Source organism: Budorcas taxicolor, chromosome 13 (genome assembly GCF_023091745.1).
Source record: "Budorcas taxicolor isolate Tak-1 chromosome 13, Takin1.1, whole genome shotgun sequence".
Classification (NCBI taxonomy): domain Eukaryota; kingdom Metazoa; phylum Chordata; class Mammalia; order Artiodactyla; family Bovidae; genus Budorcas; species Budorcas taxicolor.
The window spans coordinates 56,368,615-56,382,378 of NC_068922.1; the positions used below are offsets into that span (position 1 = coordinate 56,368,615).

Sequence of the window (13,764 nt, forward strand, 5' to 3'; positions counted from 1 at the left end):
GATGAGAAAACTGAGAAGCAAGCGTCAGGAAATTTTTATAGTCAGTGGCATTACTGTGACCCCCAAGCACACGATCATTTTTTTGTAATTTATTTTTAAATATTTTATAAAATAATTATTCCACAGTGAACTGGAAATTTTAAAAAGCAAATCTGGTCCTTCTCAATGGTTAAGTCAAGAAGCATTGCTCTAAGGAAGAATCTCAAACTCTAGTGCACACAGGGGTGTCCCGAGCAGGTGCAAGAAATGAGCAAAGCTGGTCGGATAAGGATTGATGTCAACTGATGAGCAAGAGGTCAAAGGGATCTCCCCCCATGCCCCCAGTGATCATGACCCCATTGGACACAGACTCAGTAATGCGAAATCTTCCTGTTTCAAGAACATTCAGTAATTCAGGTTGTTAGCATAGTCTTGATTTTTAAATGCTGGCAGCTTTATTATCTCTTTCTTTTTATTGCAGTAAAATGCACATAACATACAATTTACCACCTTCCCCATTTTAAATTGCATTTCAGTGGGATTAAATATTAATACATCACACTGCTATGCAACCATCACCACCATCCATCTCCACAGCTCTTTTCATTCTTGTAAAATTGAACTCTATGCCTACCAAACAATAACTTTCCATTTCCCCTCCTGCCAGCCCCTAGAAATCACCATTATATTTTATTTCTTTATGAGTTTTGACTACTCTAAGTACCTCCTATAAGTGGAATTGTACAGAATTTGTCTTTTTGTGACTAGTGCATTTCACTTAGCACAATGTCCTTAGGGTTCGTCCATGTTGGAGCATATTGCAGAATTCTGTTCATTTTTAAGGCTGAATAATATTCCATTGCATGTATGGACCACATTTTGTTTTCCCATTCATCATCAATATCTCCCTGGGTTGCTTCCACATGTTAGCTATTGTGATTAATGCTGCTATCAACATGGGTGTACAAGCATCTTTTTGAGGCCCTGTTTTCAGTTCTCTTGGGCATGTACCCAGAAGTAGAATTGCTGGATCATATGGTAATTCTATTTTTAATTTTTTGAGGAACTCCCCTACTGTTTTTCTCAGAGGCTGTATCACCTTATATTCCCACCAGCAGTGCCCAAGGATACCAATTTCTCCACATTCTCCCCAACACTTGTTTTCCTTCTTGTGTTTTTTTTTTAAATTGGAGGATAATTGGTTTACAATGTTATGTTGTCTTCTGCTGTACAACAGTGTGAATCAGCAATTGAACTGAGGTGGTTCAAATCTGGTGAACCTAGAGCCTGTTTTCTGGGGTTTTTTGATGAGTGTGAAGTGGTATCTCACTGCAGCTTTGATTTGCAGTCCCCTCATGATTAGTGATGTTGAGCATCTTTCATGTGCTTGTTTGCCACTTGTATCTTCTTCAGAGAAATGTCAGGTTTCTTGTCTGTTTTCGGATCAGGGTGGTGTTGTTGCTCTTGTTGAGTTTTCAAAGTTCTCTATATTTTCTGAATATTAATCCCTTATCAGATGTATGACTTGCCAGGATTTTCTCCCATTCTACCTTTGTACTCTGTGGATAGTGTCTTCTGATGCAAAAAAAAAAAAAAAAAGTTTCGGTTTTCATGAAGTCTGATTTGACTATCTTCTCTTTTGTTATCTGTGCCATTGGTGTCATTTCCAAGAAATGATCGCCACATCCAGCGTTGTGAAGTTTTGTCCTAGGTTTTCTTCGAATAGTCGTATTATTTTAGGTCTTACATTTACTTACTTGATCCATTTTGAGTTAATTTTTAAAATAATTTTATTTATTTATTTTTGGCTGTGCTGGGTCTTCGTTGCTGCTCAGACTTTTCTGTTAGTTGCAGCGAGCAGGGGCTCCTTTCTAGTTGTGGTGCACAGACTGCTCATTGCAGTAGCTTCTTTGGTTGCTGAGCAGAAGCTCTAGTGCACGAGGGCTTCAACAGTGGCATCCCCCTCAAGAACACAGGTTCAACAGTTGTGACGCATGGGCTTAGTTGCTCCACTGCGTGTGGAATCATCCCGGATCAGGAATCGATCCCATGTCTCCTGCATTGGCAGGCAGATTCTTTACTATTGATCCAACAGGGAAACCCTTGAGTTAATTTCTGTATATGGTGTTAGGTTTTCCGTTTGTGTCTTTGGATATCAAGAAAGCCTCTTGAAGATAAAAGAAAAGAAAGTGAAAATGAAGTCGCTCAGTCGTGCCCGACTCTTTGCAACCCCATGGACTATAGCCTACCAGGCTTCTCTGTCCATCGGATTTTCCATGCAAGGGTACTGGAGTGGGTTTTATCCATTCTGCCAAGCTCTGTCTTTTAATTGGAGAGTTTAATCTTTATATGTCTAAATTAATTACTGATGAGAAGGGAATTAATGTCTGTTAATTTTTCGCCCACCCCAGCTCCCACAGGCTGTGTAACCAGTTCCAGGGATAGAGGCACAGCTGCCTTGCATGGGGCTGGATGTAAGGGAGGTACTGAGCTAAGAGCCGAGATGAACCGCAATGAACCATGGTTTGCACTGTCTTCCCTGAAAGTTGCAATCCTTCCACAGATTCCTGAGTTCCAAATTCAGCCCATCAGATGAATTCTGCCAGCACCATCATTGTCCGGATGGGGACCAGTTCCCGGTGCTTATCACTCTGCCACCTTCCTGGGGATTGTGGCAACTTCATTTTAAAAAACAAAACACTAAGCAATCCAAGTATGTATCAACAGATGAATGGGTAAACAAAATGTGGTATATATACACACAGTGGAAATAATATTCAGCTTTAAAAGGAAGGAAATTCTGGCACATGCTGAGCATGAATGAAACTTGAAGACACTATGTATGCTAAGTGAAATATGCCAGTCACAGAAGTAAAGTCTGTGTGATCCCATTTGTGTGAAGTACTTAGAGCAGTCACATGCATAGAGACAGAAAGTAAAATGGCTGTGCAGGGTCCTAGAGGTGGGGGAGAATGGGGGGTTTATTGTTTACCGCGTGCAGAGTTTTAATTTGGGGAAATGAAGAGACGGAGGAGAGATTTTGCAGATGGGTGGTGGGAAGGTGCAATGTGACATACAGTATAAATGTACTCAATGTCCCTGAACCGCACACTTGAAAACAGTGATAATGGTAAACTCTATGTACATTTTGCCACAATTGAAAACACTTCTGCTGGCCAGAAGCCACAAGGCTGCCAGTTTACAACATTTGGTAAAGAGGGATTAGAAATACATAACAAATTATTTTAACACAGGAAAAAGACTGTGAAATAATTGTGTGCTCTATGCAAAGGAAACGAACAAGTGAATTCCTCCCGTGAGGGTCAGAGGACACTACAGAAGGAAAACGGCATCGAACCTGGGCTAGGGGAGTTCTGGGGTGGGTGACTTATGGCATTTTCACGACTGGGATGCAGTCGCCCTCAGGAGCACGTAGAAGGAGCCAGTTTCGAACAGGAACCCTCTCTGGCACGTGGCTAATTCTGCATGAATTCCCACCCTTCCCACTCCAGTCTCCCCACCTTATCTGGCCGGCGGTTCGATCTGGATCTGTAGCGTTGAACATTCCCAGCTGAGTCCCCGGCCCTGCGCCATCGACCTCACTGACGATGAAGGTCCCCGGGTGGAAGGTGGGCGGGTCGTTGGCATTGGTCACCCGCACACTCACGGTGGCGCTGGCCGAGGCCTGTTGGGGCCTCCGCAGCTGCCCCCCTTCGCAGGAGAAGAGCGGCTCTTCGTTCTCCACGACCACGACCAGGCTCCACGCTGGCTGAGTCTCATGGTCCAAAGGCTGCCACCCCAGAGAGAAGGTTTCATTAGTCCCCGTGGCTCTGCCGGCCAGAGAGAGCCTCTCAGCATGAGTTGTCACTGCTAACCCAGCGCCTGTGGCTTCTGTGCTTCATTTATTATTTACATTGTCTTTGATAACGATCAAAAGACAGTTGTCAGCCCATTTTCAAATCATTTATAGAGTTCTTTTTTTTTCCCCTCCCTCCTCCTGGTTGCAAAGAGCCACCATCAGTCAGAGGGTAATGAAAAATGCAACAAAAACCATAACCTAATGAAACATTAATGTGACAACTCTCCTGCAAAAACCCAGTGGCGCTTAGGGAAATATGGGTATTAATGATCATAGCTATTCAGGGGACAAAGTGGTCAGTGACTTAAAAGGGTTGAAAGACTACGAATATTTGGGAAATCCAGCCCCAGGCATTTGGCTTGAAAAACCCACAGAGCCCTGCTATTCACAGCGTGGTATGGCCCCTCGGCATCATCCGGGAGCTTGTTACACTGACAAGCAGAATCGGCCCCACTCCAGATATATTCATTCAGGTCTGCCTTTGAAGCTGACCCCCAGGCTGACTCACTTGCACTACACCAGAGGCACTGGTCATTCTAGGGTCTACCGAGAGCAATTAAGACTAAAGGCGCTAGAGTCAGACTGCTCCAGTCAGAACCCCTACTCCAGTCATGTCACTTCGTGAAAACAACCCAGCCTCTCTGGGCTTCAGTTTCTTCATCGTTAAATGAGATAATAATACTTTATTGCGGGCCAACTCTCTATTAGGCACAGCAGGCATAGTGTCAGGAGCCCACAGTATTTTTACGGGTCCATGCAAATGTTCTAATTTATTTCAAACCCAGAATAAAAATGCACTCATGGGGTTCGAGAAAATGTCGTCGTCGATGATTTTATCACATCAGGAGAAAGAAACTGATGGGACTACATAAACATACTAAATTTTGTCTAAAACAGACCCAAAGAATTTAATGTTGAAGTAACTGGTCATATCTAAAATAATCTTGAATACTGATATGATTTTGATGGGAGGAGCCATGAAGGCAAAAAGCTGAGGATCCACACAGCCGTGCATTCCTCACTGGCCATGGTGACTTGTGACCCAGCAGGCCATGTGCTCAGAGCACATGAATCATCTGTTGGCACCTACTTCATTGTCAGGAGTCCTACAGAAAGGGCCTTGATATCTACAGCCACCTTCTCAGATGCATTTACCTTGATAACATTTAAAATCCCTTCATTGGTCTCAGGATCCGTCGAAATGTCAAAATGTCCCTCTTCGTTGCCGTTCGTTATGTTGAACTTCACTCTCCACGCTGCTGTAGATGGTGAATCACCATCTTGAACCCCGAGACGTAACACACCCTGGTTGGCCCAGCCTTCCGAAATCTGAATGTTATACTGAGAGAGATGATCATCATTGTCGTGGAGAAAAAGAAACACAGTCGGAAAAGAGAACAGAGAAGAAGCAAGAAAACGTAGAGACAACAACTTGGATGCTTCTCCTATGACTGAACTTGACCACTAAGGATCTGGAAGTCTGTCTGTTATAGCAGAAAATGTGTCAACAACAAATTATCTCGTCCCTGTGACTGGATGCCCAAATAACTGAAGAGCTGCGTAACTTTAAAAGTGCCCTTCTATCCAATGCAAGGCACCACTTTTTAGAATAATAGTACACACCTTATTTTATGCTGCCTACAAAAATCTAACTCTACTAGGATAGAGCTCTTATGTATTTTAATTAAGGTGATAATCTTTCTAATACATAATAGATCTTTAAAATAGCTCCTTATTCAATACTTTTGGTGACAAGATAATTTCTCCAGCACATCAAAATAACAATGTGTATTTTTTTTCCAGCCCTACTTTCGAGAGTACAGCTTTTTACTAAGTTGGAGAAGGATTTTGAAACAAGACTCAGATATAATAAATATGTTTCAGTTATTACATACTGTTAAGTGAGCTGCTTTCATTGGAAATATTTAAACTTCAGTTTATACAATTAATTTTTTTTAATGACACAAAAAATAAGTGTTTGTAGCATTTGTTTATTCAACAAAGACTGTTGTGTACCAAATTCTGGTTTAGATGCTGTGAACAAAACAGCAAAAATCCCATCCCCAAGGAGCTGAGAACTGAGTGTATGTATGTTGGGGGGTCAGGTTGGGAATTTAACCAGGTCATCAGAAAAGACCTCCCTGAGAAGGGTCAGAAGAAAGACAGAAATACAATGGACGTTTTCCTCTTAAAAATTAATATGGAAGAGTGAAAAATTAAGAAACTAAAAGCAGATCATGACTGGTTTTTATTTCCTCTCTTAGCAATCTTCTGCATTTTAAGTGGTTTCATATTCCCAAACTGATTGGGACAATGAGTGCCAGCACCTTCCTCAAGCCTGAGGACCTAGCAGCCTGTGAAATCTTGTGTGGAGCCCTATATATAAACCAGGTGAGCTGGGGAAGGCCTGGCCCAAGTCTGCCTGCCCATCTTCTTATTTCAGAGCTCTGAACATTGTGGGTCAGGCTTGGGACAATTGGGCATGGTAGCAGACATTTCTGGTTATCACAACTTGGGATGCTACTGGCCTCCAGTGGGCAGAGGTCAAGGATGCTATTGTTCAACACGGTACAGGTCACTGGGCAGCCCCTCCCCACCCTCCCTGTGCCCTTCCTCCATCTCCAAAACATCAGCAGTGTGGAAAGTGAGAGGCCCTGAAGTGGACAGAGCCTGGATCCTTTGTCTTCCCCGAACCTCGGCCATCTCACCTGCAGGATGGAAAATGCAGCAGCTCCAACCAGTGAAAACCTAGGGATTCCTGTCAACACACTGAACACCGTTTTGGCCCAAAACAGTAACAAATGTAGGCTCACGTGATTGCTATTAACTGGTTCCCTATCAATGCAATTTTGACTTCTTGATTCTAAGCTGGAGTTATTTTGGAGATTGCCTGTATCTTGGGTGATGGAGGAATTCCCTCAGCAAACAGAGCCTGGGGCATGGAGGCTGTTCGTGTGGGGACTTACGTGGTCCTGCGTGAACCTGGGCATGTGGTTGTTGCTGTCTTGCACGTGCACATGGACGGTGGCTGTGGATGAGAGCGGCGGGTGGCCATAATCCCTCGCTCCAATGAGTAGTGTAAACCGAGGTGCCATCTACATAAGGAGGAAAAGGTAGGCAAAACCCTTCAAACACAGGAAAAAGAAATCTAATACAGAAATGTTCCATTTTAGCAATTTCAGTAGCCAGTCTAGCCACAGAGGGTTTCTCACTGCAAATGCAAACCCTAAGTCTGAGGCTCAGAGAGGGAGAACCCATTTTATTTTTCCAAAGCAATAAAGTGCACATAACCTCATAATCTAAGCATCCTGACAGTCGCACTTCTCCACTAACACGGTCAATCCGGAAACCACTCTCTCTCAGTACCGGTGTTTGAGAAACAAGGAAGTAAAGCACTTGAGAGTTTGGAGTATTTTCTTGATCCAGATCCACTGCTAACATCTGAAAAACAGGTTGACCTGGAAAGAATTTTTTAAATTGTTACTATTGGCCAACAGCAGCCTATCCAACCAGTAGAAGAATGATTCTTTGCTGAATGGCACTGGGGCTTACACCAGAATGGATTGAGTATGTAAATACAAAGGTCAAGCTATAGACATACTAGACAAAGTGAAGAGGAATATTTAAATCGTCATAAGGTCAAGAAGGACTTTCTAATCATGATTGCAAATTCAGAGGCTTAAAGGACAAAGTCAATAGATCAATTTTTAAGTGTGTGGTAAAAAAAACTATAAATAAAAGGAAGGAAATGATAAACCAGGAAAATATATTTGGAATACATGTTGGCCGACAGAGACATAGACATTCTTAATGTCAAAGGAGGAGGTTGAAGTCAAGAAGAAAAACTGACAGTGACGCTAACAGAAGTGGACAAAGAAAAGAAACAAGCAACTGACAAGGGAGCTAGAAATGGCCAGGAAAGCTATCACATGTTCAAGCACTTGGTAATTAGAGACGAACAATACACTAAGCACTGTCTTATGCTGCTGGGCTATGGATAAACAGCAACACGAAAGTTATTTGTGCGGTTTGGAGCAGCAATTCTACCTGTCTGAATTTGTGCTAAGTAGCCAATGCTTGAATGGCACACGCTTTTAGCTCAGATATGTTCACTGAAGCATGTTTTGTAAAAATAACAAAATGTGACAATGAGATGTAAATGTGCAACAAAAGAAGATTGGTTAAAAATCTTAAAGCACGTCCATAAAATAAAATATGACACACAAGATGCTCTAGGAGAATACTGTTAGGTTATAAACAGTAAAATTGCATTTTTAAAGAGAAAATTCTTAAATATGCACACATAAAAAGTCATGCACATATATTTGTGTGTGTGTTAGTCACTCAGTTGTGTTCGACACTTTGTGACCCCATGAACCATAGTCCACCAGGCTTCTGTCCATGGGATTCCCCAGGCAAGAATCCTGGAATGGGTGGCCATGTCCTTCTTCAGGTCATATATTTATACATATGTGATACCAAGGGAACATTTCATGCAAAGATGGGCTCGATAAAGGACAGAAATGGTATGGACCTAACAGAAGCAGAAGATATTAAGAAGAGGTGGCAAGAATACACAGAAGAACTGTACAAAACAGATCTTCACAACCCAGATAATCACGATGGTGTGATCACTCATCTAGAGCCAGACATCTTGGAATGTGAAGTCAAGTGGGCCTTAGAAAGCATCACTACGACCAAAGCTAGTGGAGGTGATGGAATTTCAGTGGAGCTATTTCAAATCCTGAAAGATGATGCTGTGAAAGTGCTGCACTCAATATGCCAGCCAGTTTGGAAAACTCAGCAGTGGCCACAGGACTGGAAAAGGTCAGTTTTCATTCCAATCCCTAAGAAAGGCAATGCCAAAGAATGCTCAAACTACCACACAATTGCACTCATCTCACATGCTAGTAAAGTAATGCTCAAAATTCTCCAAGCCAGGCTTCAACAATATGTGAACCATGAACTCCCTGATGTTCAAGCTGGTTTTAGAAAAGGCAGAGGAGCCAGAGATCAAATTGCCAACATCCACTGGATCATGGAAAAAGCAAGAGAATTCCAGAAAAACATCTATTTCTGCTTTATTGACTGTGCCAAAGCCTTTGACTGTATGGATCACAATAAACTGTGGAAAATTCTGAGAGAGATGGGAATACCAGACCACCTGACCTGCCTCTTGGGAAACCTATATGCAGGTCAGGAAGCAACAGTTAGAACTGGACATGGAACAACAGACTGGTTCCAAATAGGAAAAGGAGTACGTCAAGGCTGTATATTGTCACCCTGCTTATTTAACTTCTATGCAGAGTACATCATGAGAAACGCTGGACTGGAAGAAACACAAGCTGGAATCAAGATTGCCGGGAGAAATATCAATAATCTCAGATATGCAGATGACACCACCCTTATGGCAGAAAGTGAAGAGGAACTAAAAAAGAGGAGAGTGAAAAAGTTGTCTTAAAGCTCAACATTCAGAAAACGAAGATCATGGCATCTGGTCCCATCACTTCATGGGAAATAGATGGAGAAACAGTGGAAACAGTGTCAGACTTTATTTTGGGGGGCTCCAAAATCACTGCAGATGGTGACTGCAGCCATGAAATTAAAAGACGCTTACTCCTTGGAAGAAAAGTTATGACCAACCTAGATAGCATATTCAAAAGAAGAGACATTACTTTGCCGACTAAGGTCCGCTTAGTCAAGGCTATGGTTTTTCCTGTGGTCATGTATGGATGTGAGAGTTGGACTGTGAAGAAGGCTGAGCACCGAAGAATTGATGCGTTTGAACTGTGGTGCTGGAGAAGACTCTTGAGAGTCCCTTGGACTGCAAGGAGATCCAACCAGTCCATTCTGAAGGAGATCAACCCTGGGATTTCTTTGGAAGGAATGATGCTGAAGCTGAAACTCCAGTACTTTGGCCACCTCATGCGAAGAGTTGACTCATTGGAAAAGACTCTGATGCTGGGAGGGATTGGGGGCAGGAGAAGGGAACGACAGAGGATGAGATGGCTGGATGGCATCACGGAATCGATGGACGTGAGTCTGGGTGAACTCCGGGAGATGGTAATGGACATGGAGGCCTGGCGTGCTGCAATTCATTGGGTCGCAAAGAGTCGGACACGACTGAGTGACTGAACTGAACTGAATATAAACACATATACATTTTGTACTATGATAAAGATGAAAAAAATATGTACATATACAAGTATACATTTGTAATTATCTGTATAAATCTGTGAATATATACACACATATAAATGTAACATACCATGTGTGTATACACACACACATATGTAAAGTACAAAGAAGAATATTGAAAGAATCTAAACTAGAACATTAACGGTACTTATCTCTAATTGGTAGCATTAAAGATGCTTCCTATTTTAGTCTTTTTGTTTCTTGGAATTTTCCAAATTTCCCAGAGACTGTTTTGCAAAATAAATAATGCTTTTTGTTATTCAAATAGTTGCACATTTAAATGAGGATGATTCGGGTTTCAAGACTTGCAGAATCCTAGCTCAGGACTTTTAGATGCCATCTTGCTGCTATTTTACAGATGTTTACAGATGAGAACTTCGCAGAGATATGCAGGATCCCACCACCCACCTCTGCTTCTTCTTCCTCCGTTCATTTATTTTAGGTTGATATTTACAGATTAGCTTTTCCAACTGACAATTTCCACATCATTTTGCTGCTGATACAAAATGAGGCATGGAGACCTCATGGCATTTTGCTCTCATCCAGGGCCTGTGACCTTTGGGATGTGAACAGTGAGAGGCTCCCTCAAGACAACTAGGACTGAGGCGCCCTGTCAGTACAGAAGCTGGAAAACCTTCACGGCACAGAGAAGGCAGGGACCCCCTCAGCCCCACCTTGCGCACCTGCGGCATGGTCCTCCTTCACACTGATGTTAAATTCCTTCTCAGGGAATTCAGGAGCGTGATCATTCACATCATTGATCCTGATGTTGATAATCAAGGATTTATCCACGATGTGTCCTGTTAAGCGGTTGGCAACATCAAAATAAACCTAAGAAGCAGAGAAACCATATTACTGTTGCAGAACCATTGATTTGATGGCACGAATCCCATCCCAGTCAGTAATACTGTGTGTCCTGCATCAGTGTCCTCCATAGACTGAAAGTTCCTGAAGGCAGGGGTCACAGGCTCTCATTCACCCTGCGACCCCAGGGACTGAGCGTAGACTGGGCACTCAACAAGTGTTTGTAGGACAGATCAATGAGCTGACTTGAAAAAACACTTCACTCATTATTATTATTAATAGTAGGTTCAAATCTCAATTTCTCCACTTGTATCAACATAGGCAAGTTGTTATAAGCCTCAGTTCCTATATACTGTATGTCTTGTAATGAAAAGTAAGCACACTACTGCATATTGGTGAAACGTTGCAGAGAGAAAACACTTAAGCTTTGGGGAGAGGGAACCTTTAAAAGCAACTAGGACTAGGGATTCCCTGCAGCTCTAGTGCTTGGGGCTTAGTACTTTCATTGTCGTGGGCCCAAGTTCGATCCCCACAAGCCCCACAACCAATAAATAAATAAACTAGGACACCTATGGGCTTCCTTGATGGCTCGGTGGGTAAAGAATCTGCCTGCAATGCAGGAGACACAGGAGATGAGGCTTCAATCCCTGGGTTGGGAAGATGCCCTGGAGGAGGACACGGCAGCCCACGCCAGTATTCTGGCCTGAAAGATCCCATGGACAGAGGAGCCTGGTGGGCTACCATCCAAAGGGTCTCAAAGAGTCCAACACAACTGAGCAACCAAACACACACACACACATACACACACATACACAGAGAATAATAAGCTAGAAATCATTAAGAAAGATAATTTACAACCCCAAGCGTTCGGAAGTTAAGCAAAGCATTTCTAAATAATGTACAGATCAAAGAAGAAATCACAATGGAAATCAGAAAATATTTTGAACTAAACGGTAATTAAAACACAACAAATCGAAATGCATTTTCCTCTCAACATTCAAATATCAAACTCAGCCTTTCTCTTCGTGCTTTGATTCTGTAGAAGCTAGCAGCTCACTAAAAGCTTGCAAAATGATTGTTTACAGACACGCAACCATTTTTGTGTTTGGCAATAGGGATTTTTGAGATTTGCCTATACTATAGCTTCTAGGTCTCAAATTCCCTGTTGAAAGCATGTTACCAAGACACTTTTGCCTGAATTATAGTCTGCTTATACAAAATGTTTAGTGAAATAAACGTGCAGTTCTTTTATTCTTCACATCAAAGGCTTGGGTGTGAAGAAGCAACCAGAAGTCTTTCTGACAGTGTGGTGGTATAAAAGTTTCTGCTTTGGTAGCATTCCTGGATACTTTGGAGTCTTGCAAAACTCAACTCACAGTGAATCAGATTGGAGAAGTATTTATGGAATGAAAAAGTGAAGTGAAAGTGAAGTCGTTCAGTCGTGTCCGACTCTTTGCGACCCCATGGAGCCTATCAGGCTCCTCCATCCATGGGATTTTCCAGGCAAGAGTGCTGGAGTGGATTGCCATTTCCTGCTCCAGGGGATCTTCCCGACCCAGGGATCGAACCCGGGTCTCCCGCATTGCAGGCAGACGCTTTACCATCTGAGCCACCAGGGAAGCTGGTAGAATAAAAAGGTAGAAAGAAAATAAGCCACGCATTTGCCACTGACAAAGGAACAAACATGGCGAAGGCGCCATTGATCTGAGGGGTCATGATCTCACAAGGTCTTGTGAATGTCCCTGATTTGTGCCCCATAACAGAATCACTGTCAAAAGCAGAAAGCTCATGGGCCAGGTCCATCATTCTGCCTCAGCCAAATCACATCTATAAGAGATTCAGGAACTGCATCATCACCCACTTACACAAAACAGCTGTTACATGTGGAAACCAACAAAAAGGCAGCCTGAACCACAAGAGCCTTGATTCTGTTTTTTGAAAATAACAGTACCCATCCCAGCACTGACTAATGATTGCTTGCTGGAAAGGGCATTCTCTGGAACTGCTGAAGATGTAAGTGAATGGAAGCATCCTGAGAGGACAAGTGTCCTAACACGACCCCCGCTGCAGAGCTCCTCCCATCATTCTGCTCTGAGCAGATGCTAAAACTGGTGTGCGTGCATGCGTGCATACATGCACGTGTGCAACAAAAGCTGAGGTGCCAGTGGGAATCCTTGGGTCCTTCTGTCTCCTTGAAAGCCAATTACACCCTGTTGTTACCATATTTTTTGCAAATGATTATGTGAAGTTGTGCGTGCATGCGTGCTAAGTCCTTTAGTCAAGTCTGACCTTCTGCGACCCTATGGGCTGTAGCCCACCAGGCTCCTCTGTCCATGGGATTCTCCAGGCAAGAATACTGGAGTAGGTTGCCATTTCTTTCTCCAGGGGATCTTCCTGAACCAGAGATCAAACCCACATCACTTGCATCTCCTGCACTGGCAAGCAGGTTCTTTACCACTAGTACCACCTGGGAAGCTCCATGTGAAGCTGTAAGGACACACAAAATATTAAATATAAAAACATATAAACAAAAGCAATGTTCTTAAGTCCACTCCTGAGGACACTTAGAGAGCATCTTCCTCAAATGGTTCATTCAGGAGGGTGGTCCATGAGATTGCCTCAGCACCAATGAGGCAATTGGGGCCAACTCTTGAAGACAACAATAACAGACTGGTTCCAAATAGGAAAAGGGGTATGTCAAGGCTATATATTGTCACCCTGCTTATTTAACATATGCAGAGTACATCATGAGAAACACTGGGCTGGAGGAAGCACAAGCTGGAATCAAGATTGCCGGGAGAAATATCAATAACCTCTGATATGCAGATGATACCACCCTGATGGCAGAAAGTGAAGAGGAACTAAACAGCCTCTTGATGAAAGTGAAAGAAAAGAGTGAAAAAGTTGGCTTAAAGCTCAGCACT

General features: G+C 42.8%; 1 protein-coding gene across 1 annotated transcript in view; it reads right to left on the reverse strand.

Annotated features, from left to right (window-relative positions):
• The window catches only part of CDH26 (cadherin 26), a 48,659-nt gene that overhangs the window by 14,503 nt on the left and 20,392 nt on the right, over window positions 1-13,764 (reverse strand). Inside the window, exons 5-9 of the mRNA XM_052651276.1 lie at window positions 10,711-10,867; window positions 7,130-7,296; window positions 6,805-6,933; window positions 4,994-5,179; window positions 3,501-3,769 (exon numbers count right to left, since the gene is read on the reverse strand). Of these exons, the coding sequence (XP_052507236.1) occupies window positions 3,501-3,769; window positions 4,994-5,179; window positions 6,805-6,933; window positions 7,130-7,296; window positions 10,711-10,867 (908 nt within the window). The remainder of the gene's footprint in view (window positions 1-3,500; window positions 3,770-4,993; window positions 5,180-6,804; window positions 6,934-7,129; window positions 7,297-10,710; window positions 10,868-13,764) is intronic.